Source organism: Xenopus laevis, chromosome 7L, assembly GCF_017654675.1.
Source record: "Xenopus laevis strain J_2021 chromosome 7L, Xenopus_laevis_v10.1, whole genome shotgun sequence".
In the NCBI taxonomy this organism is placed as follows: Eukaryota; Metazoa; Chordata; class Amphibia; order Anura; family Pipidae; genus Xenopus; species Xenopus laevis.
This window is the reverse complement of record NC_054383.1, coordinates 116,577,260-116,597,222: the sequence shown is the minus strand read 5'-3', so window position 1 is coordinate 116,597,222 and position 19,963 is coordinate 116,577,260. Positions and strand designations below refer to the sequence as shown.

At 42.7% G+C, this 19,963-nt stretch overlaps 1 protein-coding gene across 2 annotated transcripts in view; it reads right to left on the bottom strand.

Moving 5' to 3' along the window:
• LOC108696733 (synembryn-A-like) overlaps window positions 1-15,868 on the bottom strand; it is a 42,565-nt gene extending 26,697 nt beyond the window's left edge. Inside the window, exon 1 of one of the 2 annotated variants that reach the window (XM_018226343.2) lies at window positions 15,682-15,868. In XM_018226343.2, the coding sequence (XP_018081832.1) occupies window positions 15,682-15,774 (93 nt within the window). In that variant the 5' untranslated portion in view covers window positions 15,775-15,868. The remainder of the gene's footprint in view (window positions 1-15,681) is intronic. The other variant, XM_018226342.2, reaches the window with a different exon arrangement.
• Window positions 15,869-19,963: the final 4,095 nt, after the last annotated feature.

Genomic DNA, 19,963 nt, shown 5'->3' with positions numbered 1-19,963 from the left:
CTGCTGACGTAAATACTTACCATCGGTAATCAGCAGCAAGCCATCACTTAATAGAAAGAAGCAGTACGCAATTTATTGCATGCAATCAACCTGCATGCCATCAAGAATCTTACAGAGGCTGTACAGAAAATTAATCTTCAGCCTTATAGAGGTGATCCATCTTATCAACTAGAAAGGGTGAATTGAATGTTACAACAGTATGTCCATTTGGGAACAGAGAATATAAAGTCATGTAGCTCCGGATAAGATGGAGCGGCTGAGACTTTGTCAATTGAGATACAGAAACTGCAGTCTGTCTAATTTAGAGCAATATACAAAATTTATAGAGTTACAAATTGAAAAAAAACATAAAAACTTCAGATTAAGGTGCAGATTGTGTGTGTGTGGGGGGGGGAACCTTGGCAATACAAAGCATACCTCCCAACATTTTTGAAGTAAAACGAGGGACAAAAAATGTTTTCCCGCACGTAGCGCAGCAATTTTTTGACCACACCCCTTTCTGTGACCACACCCCCTAATTGCCATGTTTGTTTTACAAAATTTGGCAGGTTATGAAAGTTTGAAAATATTTCTCCTTATCTAAACTGTGTTTTTGTGTCTCAAAATTGTTACAAAGTATCTTATTTGCACCTGTTAGGTGTTCTGGGCTCTCTGCTGAAAGCCAATTAAGTGAGAAACTTTGTTTCTTTTTCTGGCTGTTCAGTGAAGAGAAAAGAGGGACTTTCCAGTACAAATGAGGGACTGCGGGTTGAGCTGTCAAAAGAGGGACTGTCCCTCCGAAAAAGGGACAGTTGGGAGGTATGTACAAAGAGATGGATTCTGCCGACCTCTCCTGTATGTTGCACCGGTACTGATATGATGTTTTGAAATCAGGAATTTTGTAAATTGCTAATTCTACCAGAGAGTAGAGAAGACACGTGCTGAGTTTTATGATACAGTAAGGAGATATTGTGCCTATAATAGCAGTGGGATAATAGTCTCTGGGAAGGGAGTGTGACTGTGGGATAGCAGGTATAGTAGGGAGAGATGGTGTCTATAGTAACAGTCGGATAATAGTCTATGGGAAGGGAGTGTGACTGTGGGATAGCAGGTATAGTAGGGAGAGATGGTGTCTATAGTAACAGTGGGATAATAGTCTCTGGAAAGGGACTGTGACTGTGGGATAGCAGGTATAGTAGGAAAAGATGGTGCCTATAGTAACAGTGGGGATAATAGTCTCTGGGAAGGGAGTGTGACTGTGGGATAGCAAGTATAGTAGGGAGAGATGGTGCCTATAGTGACAGTGGGATAATAGTCTCTTGGAAGGGACTGTGGCTGTAGTATAGCAGGTATAGTAGGGAGAGATGGTGCCTATAGTAACAGTGGATAATAGTCTCTGGGAAGGGAGTGTGACTGTGGGATAGCAGGTATAGTAGGGAGAGGTAGTGTCTATAGTAACAGTGGGATAATAGTCTCTGGGAAGGGAGTGTGGCCATGGGATAGCAAGTATAGTAGGGAGAGATGGTGCCTATAGTAACAGTGGATAATAGTCTCTGGGAAGGGAGTGTGACTGTGGGATAGCAGGTATAGTAGGGAGAGATGGTGCCTATAGTGACAGTGGGATATTAGTCGCTTGGAAGGGACTGTGGCTGTAGTATAGCAGGTATAGTAGGGAGAGATGGTGCCTATAGTAACAGTGGATAATAGTCTCTGGGAAGGGAGTGTGACTGTGGGATAGCAGGTATAGTAGGGAGAGGTAGTGTCTATAGTAACCGTGGGATAATAGTCTCTGGGAAGGGAGTGTGGCCATGGGATAGCAAGTATAGTAGGGAGAGATGGTGCCTATAGTAACAGTGGGATAATAGTCTCTGGGAAGGGACTGTGACTGTGGGATAGCAGGTATAGTAGGGAGAGATGGTGCCTATAGTAACAGTGGGATAATAGTCTCTGGGAAGGGAGTGTGACTGTGGGATAGCAGGTATAGTAGGGAGAGATGGTGCCTATAGTAGCAGTGGGATAATAGTCTCTGGGAAGGGAGTGTGACTGTGGGATAGCAGGTATAGTAGGGAGAGATGGTGCCTATAGTGACAGTGGGATAATAGTCTCTTGGAAGGGACTGTGGCTGTAGTATAGCAGGTATATATATGCTGAACTAGAGTTTAACCACTGGGCAATGTTCCAATGTTCCAGCAGTCATGTTCAGTTCTGTGTTGTTTGCCCTTTAAGTCAATCCACCCGTGGCCACCGTTTTCATGTCTGACTTTGAACACTTTTCTAGCATTCCATGAAAACAATTATAGAGACAAGACTTCAATTCTCTCTACAATCACTGGGGAACAATTAAGGCTGTTGGTGTCAAAGAGAATTGAAAGAGAGATGCACTTTGAGAGATCACCTTGGGGACTAGCTGTTAAGGATTCCAGAATACAGTTTAAAGAAACACCACATATTTTAAAAAAAGAAGTAAAATTTCACTTGTCTCATGATTAAAACAGAGTAATGAAGCTGAGGAGCTTTAATAATTGAAAACCAAATTCAGCAGGGTGTCTATCATTGAAGCACAGAGTGGGAAGCTTAGATGCTAGGAAGCTTATTACTGATGACTTCACATAAAGAACGTATACTAAGGAAGTGCTGAATCAACTACAAAAAACGCTGAGGAAATTTGTACCTAGGCAGTAACCCATAGCAATGATGATGCGATTTTTGCATCAATCTGCAAGTAGAACAATGCAACAAGGAGTGATAGCAACATAAACTGGAAATGACATCATCATCAACCAGATGTGACTTCATAAGAAGCCAGTGGGTAAATATGTAATGTAACTGCCCTTACGCTGTGTCATAAGTGCATACTGTAGGTACATGCAAAAATCATCCCTTAATGCAACACCGGTTGAAAAATTCAATCACTAGGGGATATTACATGGCAGGATATAAACCTGTGGCCCAGACTGCTCTTTAATGGAGCCAATTAAATAGAGACTTAGCCAAGAGTCATGTTTTATTTTCCTACAAGTTCATTGTTACACAGTATTATTAGGCAGCTGCATTCGCACAGTTTAGAACATTTATCATCACGCACAAAGCTTCTGTCTCCAAACATGCCTAAATTCCTACAGACCCCAAAGGTCAGGGGCAGAACTACCGGGGGAGCAGGGGGTGCGAGCGGGCCAGGGCCCGCACCCCCTCAGGGCCCCCCGGCAGTCCACGTGCCGCTTAGCATCGCACATTCCCGGGCCAGTTCCGGGTGTACGGATGGGGGCGGGGGCCCGGCTGCGCTTCCTGCGCCAGGGCCCGCCCCCCTCTAGTTCCGTTTCTGTCAAAGGTCAAACAGATCTACAAGGTTCTGTGAGTTACATTCAGCTAGGGATGCACACAACCAGGATTCAGTTCAGGATTCAGCCTTTTTCAGCAGGTCTTGGATGCGCCTGAATCTTCATGCTTGGCTGAACTGAATCCAAGTTCTAATTTGCATATTTGCAAATTAGGGGCGGTAAAAAAGTTTTCCCTTCCCGTCCCATATTTGCATATGCTAATTAGGATTCAGTTCGGTATTTGCGCAAATCGTTCATGAAGAATTTGGGGATTCGGCTGGATCCCAAATAGTGGATTTGGTGCATCCCAGGCCTGGACTGAGAATTAAAATAGGCCCTGCCATTTCAGATACACAGAGGCCCAAACAGCCCCCTACCAGCCCACTAAATACTGACTTTCTATGGCACCTTATAGCAGCCCCTCTGGCATTTGCCAGAACCCACAGATTGCCAGTCCGGGCCTGGTGCATCCCTACATTCAGCATTCCTTGGGCCAATAGCTGGAGCTCTTGTTTAACCTATGGAAGGGGCTGCAAAGCAAAGTGAAAAATATAACATAGGTATGGGACCGGTTATTCAGAATGCTCAAGACCTGGGGTTATGCTGTTATTTCCATAATTTGGATCTTCATAGCTTAAGTCTAGTAAAAAATCATGTAAACATTAAATTAACCCAATAGGCTGGTTTTGCGTCCAATAAGGATTAATTATATCTTAGTTTGGGATCAATTACAAGGTACTGTTTTATTATTACAGAGAAAAAGGAAATCATTTCGGATTCGGCCGAACCCCCGAAATCCTTCGCGAAAGATTCGGCCAAATACCGGACCGAATCCGAACCTTACTTTGCATATGCAAATTAGGGGTGGTAAGTGGAAAGCATTTTTTTTACTTCCTTGTTTTCTGACAAAAAGTCACACAATTTACAATTTGAATATGCAAATTAGGATTTGGTTCGGCCGGGCAGAAGGATTTGGCCGAATCCGAATCCTGCTGAAAAAGGTTGAATCCCGAACCGAATCCTGGATTCGGTGCATCCCTTTTAATTATTTACCTTGCTATAATCTTAGTTAGCAGTCCTAATGGCCTTTTGGGAACCAGGAGCAAAAACATAACCTGGCAACCAAAGGCAGATTTTCTTTGAGGCTAAAGTTTTATTCTTTATTTTGCGTATCTGACAGCTGATAGATCAGAGATAGGCAGGACAAAAAGAGGATACTATAGGTTTCTAGAGGGTGCTGGGAGTTATAGAACAACAGCATCTGGAGTTTCCGTTCTCTAGTCTATAAATAAGCAAGCGTTTGCCCCACTCCCTCCCAATGCTTTACTAACTCAATCAGTCATTCGACGTCACTTGAGAAAACACAGACAGACACAGAAGGGTGACAGCACAATGGAGGAAAACTCAGATTGTTTCCCCATAATGCACTGCTTTGGAAGGTTTAATGTTGTTTTTTCAGATCACACGCAATATACTCCACCCCCACAGCACTGCTAAATCCACGTGTGACTAGTGAAACACTTTACTAAGTAACAGCACACTGTCTGAACATGCATAATATTAACTCTCCATGTGTGTAACACGAAGGAGACTCTGATAAAACACAGCAGGGATGTATAACCCAAGGGTTTCCAGCTGCTGCTAAATGACAACTCCCAGCATACCCTTCGGCTGAGGGCCAATAAAGGGAAAATAAACCCAAATATACAATTCTGCCTAATAAAAGAACAATATCTTTCTAAACAACATTCATTACATGTTTCAATTTTGAAGTCATTTGTAAAAGTAATTGCTACTAAAAGCCTGTCCGTTTCTGCTCTGAGGAGTCTCTTGAAGCAATGTGGCAGAGATCTTGCATGCTTCTTCACAGCTTCTGCTACGTTGCCTCAAAATTCAGAACCAAAAGGGCAGCAGAGTAGTGATGTGCAGGGCAAGTTTCCCTCGACTCACACCTGACCCTAACCTGCCCCCTCCCAACCCAAACCTGGCCCAATCCGTCCTCTCTATTTATAGATCAGCGTCCTTCCTGTGGTGAGGTCATGAAAGGGGCAGGCGCAAATCTATACATTCGGTGTGAGATTTTTTTGCAGTAGCCAGCCCAAACCCACCTGAACCTCGGGTAAACCAGGCCCAGACTTTGGGTTCTGGCATATGCCAGAGGGGCTGCTATGAGGTGCCATAGAAAGTCAGTATTCAGTGGGCTGATTGGGCCTCTGTCTACCAGAAATGGCAGGGACTATTTTAACTCTCAGTCCGGACCTGGGGTAAACCCACGGGTCGCGCAAGTTTTGGGTCAGTCAGCACTTCATTACAACAAACAGTAGTGATATGCAGTTTAACAAAAAAGTCGACCAGCACCCTACCCTAACCTGAACCTGTAAAGTACCTCCATTTATAGACTCGAGCCCGACCCACTCATCTCTAATGTCACGAAGGGGGCGGGGAAGGCGCACACATATAAATCGAGGTTGTCAGTGACGGAAGCTGGGCAGGTACTGTCGCGGGTAGGGAGAGCAGCAGGAAGAGCTCACCCCACCCCGGGGACCCAGAAACATTCTGTGAATGTCGGGCCGAACCCGGCCGACCCGGAATCCTGTGAGTTTTGGGCCAGCACACACAGCACTAACAGCGCTGTACGTGCTGACGTCTCGTGAAGCATTCAGCAGTAGTGACGTCAGCACACCGTGCGCGTGACATCACATTTGCAGTCTTCCTTGGACCCCCTACCCCTCAGCTCAGTCACCGGATTTCATATGTAAATCCATGAGGGTTTAAAAAAAAAGATAAAAATCCCTGCCCTAGGCACAGGCCCTTGGGGGCCTTTATATAAATACGGCCCTGCAGACAGATACTACTTTCAATAGCATGATACATGAATATTGGAAAGTTAAATTTTACATCAGGGTTTTAAGCAAGATTTTGAGGCAGTACTAAAATACATACATGGGGTTATTTATCAAAGGTTGAAGAGTTTTTTTATAACTCCAATAATCTTACAACTCGAATGGTTTCTTACATTAGAAAAAACTCGAATGGAAAAACTCAATCCAGCGAGTTCAAATTGCGAAACCTGAAAACTCGAATTAAGAGTTTTCGTCGAAAAAAAAATCGTACTGCTCGTATTGATCAAGTTTTCAGGCAAAACCCTCTGAAAATCGAACATCATGCAGGCTATTAACATCTTCAAATAGTTCATGGGACCTCTGTCATTGACTTCAACATGACTTCGACAGATTTTAGATGGCATATTTTCAGATTTAAGATTCAAGCTATTTCCAGGGTCAGGATATAATAAATCTCTAAAAATTGTATTTTTTTTTTTTAAAAAAAACTTGAAAAAATTGTAGTTTTTTTTAACCCGAAAAAAAATAAAAATAAATTTTTGACCAAAAAAAAATAACCTCGAACACTCTAATTTTCAAGGAAAACACAACTATTCTTAAAGGGGAACTCCACAAAAACATAACTTAAGCTTTTTGAAAAGTAAACATAATTTCAAGCAACCTTGCAATACATATAAATTGAAAAATATGCAGACTTTCATGATATTTAATGGTTTGGAACAGTTTACTAAGCCTAGCCCCCTGCGCTCCTGCTAATCTGCCTGACTACTTTGCTGAGCTGGCTGACTACTGTTATTTTGTACCAACAGCCAGCTGTCCTCAGCCTGCATCCTCCAAACCCCACAATTCCCTTCACATGTGATTTCAATAAGGAACGGAACATCCCTTTGCAATGCATTGTGGGTTATGTAGTTCCTGCATGCTGTCTGTAAGCTGTGGAGAAGTTGTTACAATTTGTAACATCAGTGTTTAGTCCCTCCTTCCCTGCCAGGATTTCAAATGATGCAGAAAGAGAAGAACTGTTAAACAGCTGGATTTCAGCATAGAAAATGGCATTTATACTTTTCAAACTGATAACTGTGATGGGTATATTAGGGGTTTCTGCGTTATGTGGGCCTCTTTATCAAATCTTGGTTTGGAAGCCAGAGTTCCCCTTTAATAAATCTGCTTAATGGGGCATGTGAATACAAAGAAGGAGAAGTATTGAGTCTTTTGTGTATAGCCCCTATATGAGATTATTTAGCTATTCGCATTACAACCAATCACCAGCATAGGGGTGTAGTAGATGTGCACTGCCAGTGAAAATGGCTCCTTGTCGGACTGTCCAGCAGCATCCACCAGGGTCGGACTGGGGGGCCCACCAGGACTAGTGTCCAGGGCCCCCTCCGACTCCCCTGCCTCCCTACTATGACGCGATGAGCACGCTTGCGTGAAGGCGCTGCTCGCCGCGCCTGCGTGTAGGCGCCGCTCCTCACTGAAAGGTGCCGTGTGCATGTGCAATAGGCGCTGCGCGGCACATAGAAAAACCTTTTTTTCCTTCAAGTATGATCGGGACGGGGGACTGGCCCAGCGGCGGCCCATTAGGGGTCGGGGCCCACCGGGTTTTTTCCCGGTATCTCGCTGGGCCAGTCCGACACTGGCATCCACGAGTCGAGGATCATGCACATTAGAAAGATATTAATCATGATGCATTTCCCCACTTTTTCCAGTAGACAGTCTTTGTCTATGGTTCTCTTTAGTCTAAATACTGACTGATTTTAAACACAGTATTCCATTGTGGAACAGGTTTGTTGATCAGCTGTCTTCTGCTCCACTGTTGCAAACGTCAGAACCATCAGAGCAGAGAACAGAAAGGGAGAGATACTGCTTTCAATAGCAGATATATCTACAAAAATCATTGACATTTTGTAATGAATATATAATGGAATACTGTGCTTAGAACCTTTAGACCAATAGGAACAGAGTATTGTGGTTACCTGTTCAGGTAGACCCTTGGCAAATGAACCAGCCCTACTGTGTGTCGTTAAAGGGGTTCTTCACCCTTTGAGTTAATTTTTAGAGGTCCATTTATCAAAGTCCAAATTTATCTCATTTTCTGAAAAATACTCCGCACACATTTTTTCCCCTAATTTATCAATACATTTTCCTGAAAAATTTCTGTGCAGGAAAAAAACCCAAACCGTACTAATTTTTCAGATTTTCTGCTCAAAAACCACAAAATCTTCAGATTATTGCACAAGACCCAGGGCTGATCAAGATATCTTCGTGACTTCTCTCACTGACCACGAAAAATTCGGATTTTATAGTAAAAAAAAAAAACACGAATTGCTTGTGTTATTGCCATTCAGATCCAATGAGCAATTCAGGCCGCACTCCGGATAAATTTGAAGAAGTTTATTGGGTTTACAGCATCACCTTATGCATTTCGGGAAACATTTCTTAATCACAGGCATGGCATTTTTTTGGCATTCAGAGTTTAATAAATAACCCCTTAAGTATTATGTAGTGAGTGATATTCTGAGACAATTTGCACATTGGTTTTTCGATATTTTATTATTTGTAGTTTTTTAGTTATTTAGATTTTTATTCAGCAGCTCTCCAGTCTGCAATTTCAGCATTCTGGTTGCTAGGGTCAAAATTACCATAGCAACCATGCATTCATTTGAATTAGAGTTTGGAAAACGAGAGGCCTGAATAATAAAAAGTAGCAATAATAGTAAATTTGTAGCCTTATAGAACATTTGTTTTTATAGATGGGGTCAGTGGCACCTATTTGAAAGCTGGAGAGAAAAGAAGGCAAATAATTAAAAAAACTATTAAAAAAATGAAGGCCAATTGAAAAGTTGCTTAAAAGTAGCAATTGTATAACATACTAAAAAAGTGAACCACCAATTTAATATCCCAATTGCAAATGCAAGTTTTTACCAGATTTCACCTGCTGCATCATTAAATGAAGGTTACTTTGTATATTTTCCCAGCAGGGTCCCTACTTATAATAATAATAATGGCAGTTGCATGGCGCACGCCGGTGGTGGAAAATTGGCAGGGAAAACTCCACGTTGCTCTAAAAGCTCTTTCACTTCTGTGCATTTCCAGACACTCCTTTCCAGAGAATTGTTATGGAGGCTTTCCATTAAATGATCTAAAAATTCGAGAGATGCCCTGCTCCCAGAGGGATTTATTATGGCTTTAATGCATCATATTCCATTTGATTTCCTCCATGCTTAAATATTCCATTAATAGCGGAAGTGGCTCATGCAGAGAGCAACTTCCCCGTTGTTCGACACCATTCATTATTTACGTGCACGTTGTTAGCCATGCATTTTCTCACCTACAGCAAATAAGCTGCTGAACAGGTTAGCGTTAAAGGGGATGTAAAACCCCAAAAAATATGTCCTTCGAAGAAACAACATTTATTCATCTTATAACTCCCAGTTGTTTAAAAGTTATGGTAAATGTAATTGCTGCAGAAAGCAGTGTCTTTCTGTCTCTTTCTGCACTGCTGGTTCTGTCTCTTGAAGAACACAGTAGAAGTCAGGTTTGTTTATCAGCTGGCTTCTGCTCCATTGTTGCAAACGTCAGAACCATCAGAGCAGAGAACAGAAAGGGAGAGATACTGCTTTCAATAGCAGATATATCTACAAAAATCATTGACATTTTGTAATGAATATATAATGGAAAGTCACATTTTCTTTCATTAGGAAAAATTGTTAGGCTTTTTACTTTTTTACTTCCCCTTTAAAATACAAAATCGAATTTCCTTGTGAATACCTTATATTCCTATAAGGGACGTGATAAAGCCAATGTATTTCCCATAGAATAGAATATTGCAATAGGGCAATTTTATGCCAGAGATGAAAAGCTCCATTTGTGCCATGAGTTGGCACAATGCAAAAAAAAAAACAGGTTTTAGACAAAAAATGGGCATTTCTGATAACTGTGAAAAAAGGGCACCTATAATCACAGTCAAAACACTTGAACCACTGCTAGGTGCTAGGTTAGAGAAAGCAAGAACGAAATTGGCAGTGGCATTTGGGTTTGCCTTGTAAAAACTGACAGTTTTAGACCACAAATAAGATCTAGATTAAAGCACAAAACCTGCAGTTATTTAAAGAAGAGGTGGGTTCCATAACCACAGAGACGTAATGCTCTAGGCAGAGCAATTTTTTCTGTATAAGCGCCAGAATGCCTGTGCCTATAAAGACATCTTTGAGAGGGGACCCCACTGCCTCTATTGAAGACATAAAAAGATATATTTATACAGGTATGGGATCCGTTATCTGGAAACCCCTAATCCAGAAAGCTCTGAATTACGGAAAGGCCGTCTCCCATGAACTCCATTTTATTCAATCAATCCAAATTTTTAAGGTATTTAGGTTAAAAAATCACGTTTGATCGCGGGCGTTTCTTTTGTTGATACGGTCCCGTGATCCAACTGCCCCTTTAGCCTCCATTCTGATCCAATCGTTGGGCCCTAGGGCCCGCAATCGGATCAGCCCAATATAGCCCACTTCAATGTGGGCATATCGGGGAGAGATCCGCTCATTTGGCCGTCAATGCGAAATGAGCGGATCTCCCTGTGTAGGACCACCTTAATACAAAATCTAAATAAAATCAAGGTTTTTTTGGGTTTTTTTTTACACTAATCCACTTAACTGAACATTACACTTGATTTTCTGGCATAAACACAGATTCAGTACTGCAATGCTCACACGTTAAAGAGGCCGGCACATTCAAAAGCAGAATTCTATTAAACCCTGTTTTTCAGCCGGAACACACTGCAAAAAAACTAATTATCTCAACAAATTGCACTTGTAGGATATGGAGGAGGTGGGAAAATCATTGATGGATGATCCACTTAGGTCATAAACAATAAAAAAAAGGAAATGATTATTGATTACTGTTGACAGAATGGTGGTTAATGCGGTTAGAGAATGCGGTGCTTTGGTCATGCTCTTGTTTGGTGTCCCACTGACCTGACTCCGGAGTCTACATTATATACAAGAGAAGCAATTATAGGAAAAATAAAGCCTAATGAATAGCTCTGCCCTTCACCGCAGCAGAAATTATGTACCATGGTTGAAAACAGAGGCCTCTCGGCAGTTTATCTTCTGACCGACTTCCATATCATTAACACTTTATGGGCGATGATGTGATCACCACAGCTGGTCAAAACAATACAAGGGTCTGCCTGACTGGACCTGGGCAGGGCTCAAAACCCTACCCAGACCCACCACACCACTATGACCCCCTACCCAATAAGGTAGGAGGAGATAATAGCTGTATCCCCAAGGGTGGGGAGCACTGTAGCCGGGTACCCAGGCAGATTACCCAAGGACTGAAACCCGACTGCTTTGCAAGTATTCCGCAGGTACTAGTCTGAAGCAGGCCACTATCGCAGGATTAGGAAAAGAAATCCAGTAGCACTCTGGAATTGATGCAAAATCTTAAGTGATTTATTTAGCCCATATGTATGTTTTCTCAGTGTCGGTTTTCTCCAATACACTAAAAACACACAGACAGGTTAAAGGACTCCTGTATTAAACGACTCCTATAATAATGGACCATGTTGTGTCATATGAACCTATGAAACTCCCATTATGGTAGAGCCAGACAAGCTGAAAATAGCTCTGTTCTGAAAAAGCATTATAATTACTCTGTACTTTGCATTTATCAACATTTTTATCTCCCCCTGATGCTGTGCAAGCACTTTCTATACTCAAACCTAAAGTTACTGGGGTCATGTGGGAGGCTAAGCTCTATTTGATATAACAAGAGCAAAATTGGTGAGTAGCAAGGGCAGTATCGGTACTGATGAGGATGTGAAGGGGGCAATATTGGAAGGGATGCACCCAGGACAGCCAATGGGGATGCAAACTATTTATCCCGAATCTTCCCTGACCTGCAGGTAAACCATAGCTCTACCTAGTGCCCTGCTCTTTAACTCATCACCATTCCCTTATAAGTTATTGCAACTTTTGTATGTTTTCAAAGTTAGCTTCAAGTGCGGGTCAAACTGAGATTCAAAATAGGCCGTGGCATTTCAAGTGCACAGAGCCCCCCACTAGCCCAATAAATAGTAACTATGGCATCTTACAGCAGCCCCTCTGCCACTTGCCACAATACACAGTTTGCTTGTCCAGGTCTATTTTGGGCTGTCTTAACATTATATTTTATATGGCACTATTTTAATTAAAGGTATTTGGACCCAGAGTGCAGAACCAGGATAATACAGTACATCTTCAAGGGGAACTATGCCCCAACAGTGCACAATGGGGTTGTTGGGTGCCATGTTTAGTGTTGGTGTCAGCCATTGTCCCTGGCTCAAGAATCAGCTTCCGCCACTATTGCTCCAGTGTGGCAATCAGAATCAGAACCCTAGGGGGCGGGGGTATGATACAGGGGAGCCAATATTTAAAATTGCTCTTGGTGGGGGTTTTGTTCTCCTTTAAAGACAGTACCCAGTAGAATTAAGTCAAAGGCAACTGGACATTTAGAGTGAAAACGTTTCACCATTCATCCAAGTGGCTTCTTCAGTTCAACAGAAGTAGTAGGGAATTTCCCGGTATTTAAACCCTTGAGGGCAGTGGTGTAACTATAGAGGAATCAGACCCCGCGGTCGTGGTGGGGGGGCAGGGAAAAGGGCTGGACCACAGGGTCTGTTTCCGTTATAACGTTCAAATCCCCCTCCCCGGCGCTTTCGATTTCTTTTAATTGACCCACTTACATCTGAGCGACCAAGCGGTGGGGGAGGTGGGGAGCTCACGGATTTTTCCAAAAATGTTTCTGGTAGGGGGCTTGGCGCGCTCTTATTACACCCCTGCTTGACGGTAGAAGCCAACACCTCACTGAAGTTCAATGGAACCATTGTGATCGGATATCTGTGACTTTACTACCCTCAAGGGAATTCCCTACCAATTTAGTTGAACTAAAAAGCCACTCGGATAAAGTGGTGAAATGTTTTCAAGGGGGAAAAAAAACAAAACTCTTGGGGGCCGATTCATCAAGCTCGAGTGAAGGATTCGAAGTAAAAAAACTTCGAATTTCGAAGTGTTTTTTGGGCTACTTCGACCATCGAATGGGCTACTTCGACCTTCGACTACGACTTCGAATCGAAGGATTCGAACTAAAAATCGTTCGACTATTCGACCATTCGATAGTCGAAGTACTGCCTCTTTAAAAAAAACTTCGACCCCCTACTTCGGCAGCTAAAATCTACCGAAGTCAATGTTAGCCTATGGGGAAGGTCCCCATAGGCTTGCCTAAGTTTTTTTGATCGAAGGATATTCCTTCGATCGTTGGATTTAAATCCTTCGAATCGTTCGATTCGAAGGATTTAATCGTTCGATCGAAGGAATAATCCTTCGATCGTTCGATTCGAAGGATTTAATCGTTCGATCGAAGGAATAATCCTTCGATCGTTCGATCGTAGCATTTGCGCTAAATCCTTCGACTTCGATATTCGAAGTCGAAGGATTTTAGTTCCTAGTCGAATATCGAGGGTTAATTAACCCTCGATATTCGACCCTTGATGAATCGGCCCCCAAATGTCCAGTTGTCTTTGACCTAATTCTACTAGATACTGTATATATCATGACCTGGATAAGTGAGAGTCTTCATAGACGTTCTCCTTTAATAAATGTGTCGTCATTCACAACCGTGAAAGCTTCAGACATAGTACAGACAAAATCAAGTGATTATTCCGCTCTTTATTGTGCATTTAACGCCAATATTCTAGATCCCAGACTGGAACATCTGGAGGATACAGAACATTGTTATTCCCTGCCTGCTACAAACAGAGGCACCTCATAAGCCTCCATAAGTTATTGCAACTTATGTATGTTTTCAAAGTTAGCTTCAAGTGCAGGTCAAACTGAGATTCAAAATAGGCCGTGGCATTTCAAGTGCACAGAGGCTCAAACAGCCCCCCACTAGCCCAATAAATAGTAACTATGGCATCTTACAGCAGCCCCTCTGCCACTTGCCAGAATACACAGTTTGCTTGTCCAGGTCTATTTTGGGCTGTCTTAACATTATGTTTTATAAGGCACTATTTTAATTAAAGGTATTTGGACCCAGAGTGCAGAACCAGGATAATACAGTACATCTTCAAGGGGAACTATGCCCCAACAGTGCACAATGGGGTTGTTGGGTGCCATGTTTAGTGTTGGTGTCAGCCATTGTCCCTGGCTCAAGAATCAGCTTCTGCCACTATTGCTCCTGTGTGGCAATCAGAACCAGGAAATCAGAATCAGGAACGGACGATGCAAAACATGACAACTGCCAACCACACTGCACAGAACTGCTTTTGGTTTTCTGGTACAGGCCCGTCTAGGGTATGGATCCCTACGGGGCGGGGGTACGATACAGGGGAGCCAATATTTAAAATTGCTCTTGGTGGGGTTTTGTTCTCCTTTAAATACAGTACCCAGTAGAATTAAGTCAAAGGCAACTGGACATTTAGTGAGAACATTTCACCATTCATCCAAGTGGCTTCTTCAGTTCAACAGAAGTAGTAGGGAATTTCCTGGCATTCAAACCCTTGAGGGCAGTGGTGTAACTATAGAGGAAGCAGACCCCGTGGTTGTGGGGGGGGGGGCAGGGAAAAGGGGGGCCCGGACCACAGGGTCTGTTTCCGTTATAGTGTTCCAATCCCCCTCCACGGCGCTTTCGATTTCTTTTAATTGACCCACTTACATCAGAGCGAGCAAGTGGTGGGCGAGGTGCGGTTGCAAAGGCAGGAGTTTGCCTATTTGCCCAAAAATGTTTCTGGTAGGGGGATTGGCGCTCTCTTGTTACGCCCCTGCTTGACGGAAGAAGCCAACACCTCACTGAAGTTCAATGGAATCATTGTGATCGGATATCTGTGACTTTATTACCCTCAAGGGAATTCCCTACCAATTTAGTTGAACTAAAGAAGCCACTCGGATAAGTGGTGAAATGTTTTCAAGGGAAAAAAATAAAACTCTTAATGTCCAGTTGTTTTTGACCTAATTCTACTAGATACTGTATATATCATGACCTGGATAAGTGAGAGTCTTCATAGATGTTCTCCTTTAATAAACGTGTCGTCATACACAACCGTGAAAGCTTCAGACATAGTACAGACAAAATCAAGTGATTATTCCGCTCTTTATTGTGCATTTAACGCCAATATTCTAGATCCCAGAATGGAACATCTGGAGGATACAGAACATTGTTATTCCCTGCCTGCTACAAACAGAGGCACCTCATACGCCCCCCCCCTCCATAATATTATTGAATACATTGAGGTATAAAAGAGAAAAGGGAAATGAATAGATTCACATGCATAATGGGCTGTCCCATGACATATCAGTGGCAGCGTTACAAAAGAATTAGAGTTGCAGCTCAACAACAGATGGAGGGCTTCAGAATGGAGATATTATAATTAAAAGGAAGACACGTGCATACACAGTAAGGATCTGTAGTGTTTCAGTGAGCTGCTGTTCATTGCCTCATCCACCCCCACTATAGGGTTAAAGCGCCCACCAGGCACCATAGAGCCCAGCATCCCGCCTCACCTCTTGGTTATACTCTGCCAGCGACTTCTGCACCCGCTCCTGGTCCCCACTCTCCAGCTTGTCCAGGAGGGCACCCAGATCCATGGCTGGCATGGAGGCTCCTCGCTCTGGCTGATGCAGGAAGTGAAAATTGAAGCTGCTGCTGCTGCTGCTGCCGCCGCTGCTTTCCCTTCAGCTGACTGACACGGTGACGTCAGAGCTGGGAGGAGCCCCACCCTGCTTTAGTATCACGCCCCGCCTAGTAAAGTCTCACACAGAAGGGAACGTGAGTGACTTAGGGGCACCTGTTGCCCTCGGAGAATGGAGAGGCTTAAACAATAGTCACTGATCCTTATTGTGCTGATTTTAGGGTGGGACAAAGGTACTTTCTGTATTCATATCGGGGGTTGAACATGGCTAACCTGTAGACTTTTAAAGTGGTGGTTCACCTTTAAGTTAACGTTTCTATTGGCTTTCATTATTTATTTATTTATTTATTTATTTATTTTTATATATTTTTTTTTAAAAATAGTCTTCTATCTAGTAGTAGTAATAGTAATAGTAGTAGTAGTTTCCTTGTGAGGGCAGAGACTCATGCTCAAATTCGGGGAGATTGGTCGCCGGGCAACAAATCTCCTCTTCAGGGCGACTAATCTCCCCAAACTGCTTTTCTGCAGATGAGAATGAAAATCGTCACCTGGATAGCACTTGGGGTGCTTCCTTTTCCGAAGTCGTCCTAAGTTTCCTCGTGAGGCAACTTCGGATAACAAAGCGCTCCAAGTGCCATCCCACCAGCGATTCTAGGCGGCAGAAAGGCAGTTCGGGGAGATTAGTCGCCACGAAGAAGAGGAGATTTGTCTCCATCCTGCCAGCGATTCTAGCCGTCAGAAAGGCAGTTCGGGGAGATTAGTCGCCACGAAGAAGAGGAGATTTGTCTCCATCCCGCCAGCGATTCTAGGCAGCAGAAAGGCAGTTCGGGGTGATTAGTCGCCCCAAAGAAGAGGAGTTTTGTCTCCATCCCGCCAGCGATTCTAGCCGGCAGAAAGGCAGTTTGGGGAGATTAATCACCCGAAGAAGAGGAGATTTGTCTCCATCCCGCCAGCGATTCTAGCCGGCAGAAAGGCAGTTCGGGGAGATTAGTCGCCTGAAGAAGAGAAGATTTGTCTCCATCCTGACCAGCAATTCTAGCCGGCAGAAAGGCAGTTCGGGGAGATTAGTCGCCCCCGAAGAAGAGGAGATTTGTCGCCGGGCAACCAATCTCCCCAAATCTGACCGTGTGTGTCTGCCCTGAGGCAACTTTGGACGACTTTGGAAAACAAAGCTCTCCGAGCGCCACCAGGCCGACGATTTACATTCTAGCCGACAGGAAGGCATTGCAGGGAGATTAGTCACCCTTAGAAGAGGCGATTTGTCATTGGGCGACTAATTTCCCCCAAATAGCATCGTGTGCCTCTACCCTGAGGCTACAAATGTATTGTTATTGCTATTATTTAAATTTTTTTTATAGTTTTTTAAACTAGTCTTCTTCTTCTAACTCTTTTCAGCTTTTAATTGGGGTCACTGACTCTTTGTGAAAAACAAATGCTCTGTAAGGCTGCAAATGTATTGTTATTGCTATTATTTAATTTTTTTTATATTTTTTTTTAAACTAGTCATCTTCTTCTAACTCTTTTCAGCTTTTAAATGGGGGTCACTGACTCTTTGTAAAAAACAAATGCTCTGTAAGGCTGCAAATGTATTGTTATTGCTGTTATTTAATTTTTTTATAGTTGTTTTTAAATTAGTCTTCTAACTCTTTTCAGCTTTTAAATGGGGGTCACTGACTTCTTGTGAAAAACAAATGCTCTGTAAGGCAACAAAATTCTATTGCGATTATTTAATTTTTTTATAGTTTTTTTTAAAACTAGTCTTCTTCTGATTCTTTCCAGCTTTAAAATGGGGGTCGCTGACTCCTTGTGAAAAACAAATGCTCTGAAACCAGACTGCTGAAATTGCAAACTGGAGAGCTGCTGAATAATAATCAAAATAACTCAAAACCCACAAACAATAAAATTGCAAATTGACTCACAATATCACTCTCTACGTCATACTAAAAGTAAACTCAAATGTGAATAACCCCTTTAAAGTGAGTTGAACTAATGCTGGAGGGTTGCAGGTTTGATATCTGCTTTGCATTGGGGTGTTTCTCCTATACCCTCTCACCTTTTGTATTTAATTTAAGGGGCAATAAAGGCATAATCAGTTATATTTTTACTGAATATTTGCGTTGGGAGCCTAGCATTTATAAAGGATAACATGGCCCTTACTGTCATTTATATAGTGAATAAAGTACCCCCTTTTGTAAATTATAAGGATATTATAAGTTACTGAGGAGTTTCATGACCATATAAAAGCATGAGGCCGAAGGCCGAGTGTTTTTATACAGGTCATGGAACTCCAAGGTAACTTCTAATATCCTCATATTTTGCAACTGGGGGTACTTTATTTATTATAATACACAAATTTTAGTGAGTCATGTGATAGAAATGAAATCAGAACTCACTTTTTATAACTGATGACATCAGAACTCACCGGCTATAATTTACAAGATATTCATAGCTTTTCTGTATTATAAGGTTATTAGAACTTAACGTGTAGTTCTCTGACTGTATAAAATACACAACACAGGACCCTCATGGACATCCTCTATTTCTAACATGCCCCTAGAACACCAGAGCCCACCCGAAGCTTGGTACCACTACTATTTTCCTGAACCTGTAGGTGGCATCATGGAGGGGACCCTGCTACTGACTCCACTAATGTGTAAGGGCACAGTTAAAAATCCCATTTACAGCAAGAGGCAGAGGAGGAGTGTGTATCTGCAGCTCACACTGACTTGACATACTATAAGAGGCATATTAATTATGCTGTGTATAAGGAAATTTGCCGAAAAATAGTGTAAAAAAAAATAAATGGCGAATTTATTTCACACCGAGTGGACTCCAGATTTGCCACTGTATTTTCCATTGCTTTTGGCATGCGAAGCCTGGTGGTGTGGTGTATTAGTCTGCTGTTTTTTTACACAGCATTATAAATATGCCCCTAAGAACCTTTAAATAACCTTTTATTTACCTCCACTACAGTACAGCTACCTCTTGTCTCATCAGAAGATTCTTTCAGAACAAACCAAGTGCCAAAATTAGGTGATATTACTTCTATTAAATTTCACTCCATATCAAAACGTTTGATTCTTCATGCAAATCCCGTGAGTGCCGGTACCAAGTGCAGTCCTTTTATATATATATATATATATATATATATATATATATATATATATATATATATATATATATAGTCAGGGTCGGACTGGGAGGCCCGAGGCCCACCGGGACTCCAGTCCAGGGCCCCCCTACAGGCCCCGTCCCCCTGCTGCAACGCGCCGTGCGGCGCCCTTCAGCGGTGGCCCCCTCTGTGTGCATGCGCACACGGCGCTGCGTCTGCACGCATGCGCAAACGGCGCTGCGTTTGCACGCATGTGCACACTGCGCATGAACGAAGATCCTTTTTTTTTTTAAAAAAAAAAAAAACAAGCATCGGGGGAGGGGGCCTGGCCCGGCGGGGGCCCACGAGGGTCGGGGCCCACCGGGTTTTTTCCCGGTGTCCCGCCGGGCCAGTCCGACACTGTATATAGTAGAGCAAAGAACCGGCACTCACGAAATGGAGGTCAAGCGTGCCTGGGTGCAGTCCTAGATCGGTAACATCAATTAGAAGTAGTAAAGATCGCACTCGCAGGTCTTAATGTAGAAAAGGAAATTTATTGTGGACAAGTGTTGACGTTTCGGCTGATACAACAGCCTTTCTCAAATTGAGAAAGGCTGTTGTATCAGCCGAAACGTCAGCACTTGTCCACAATAAATTTCCTTTTCTACATTAAGACCTGCAAGCGCGATCTTTACTACTTCTAATATATATATATATATATATAATTGATGTAGATGTTATAAAACATCTGGGGGCAGAGACAATGCTACAACAGTTGAGTAAATAGGTAAGAATAAGGTTAAGGGGCTTGTCTGCCTTTAAGCTAACTTTTAATAAGATGCAGACAGCAGGGTCAGACTGGTTCTCCAGGGCACCAGGAGAAAACCCAGTGGACCCAGGATCTGCTGTATATTTTGACACTAGCGTCAGGTTTTATACCCGCGACTATTTTGTCCAAATGCATTAAAGTCAATGGGTGTCCAAGTAATTTTGATGCTCGCAGCAATTTTGAAGCGCAAAATTTTTTCTGTTGCAGCAGATTTTTGTCACAGTTTCGCAAAAC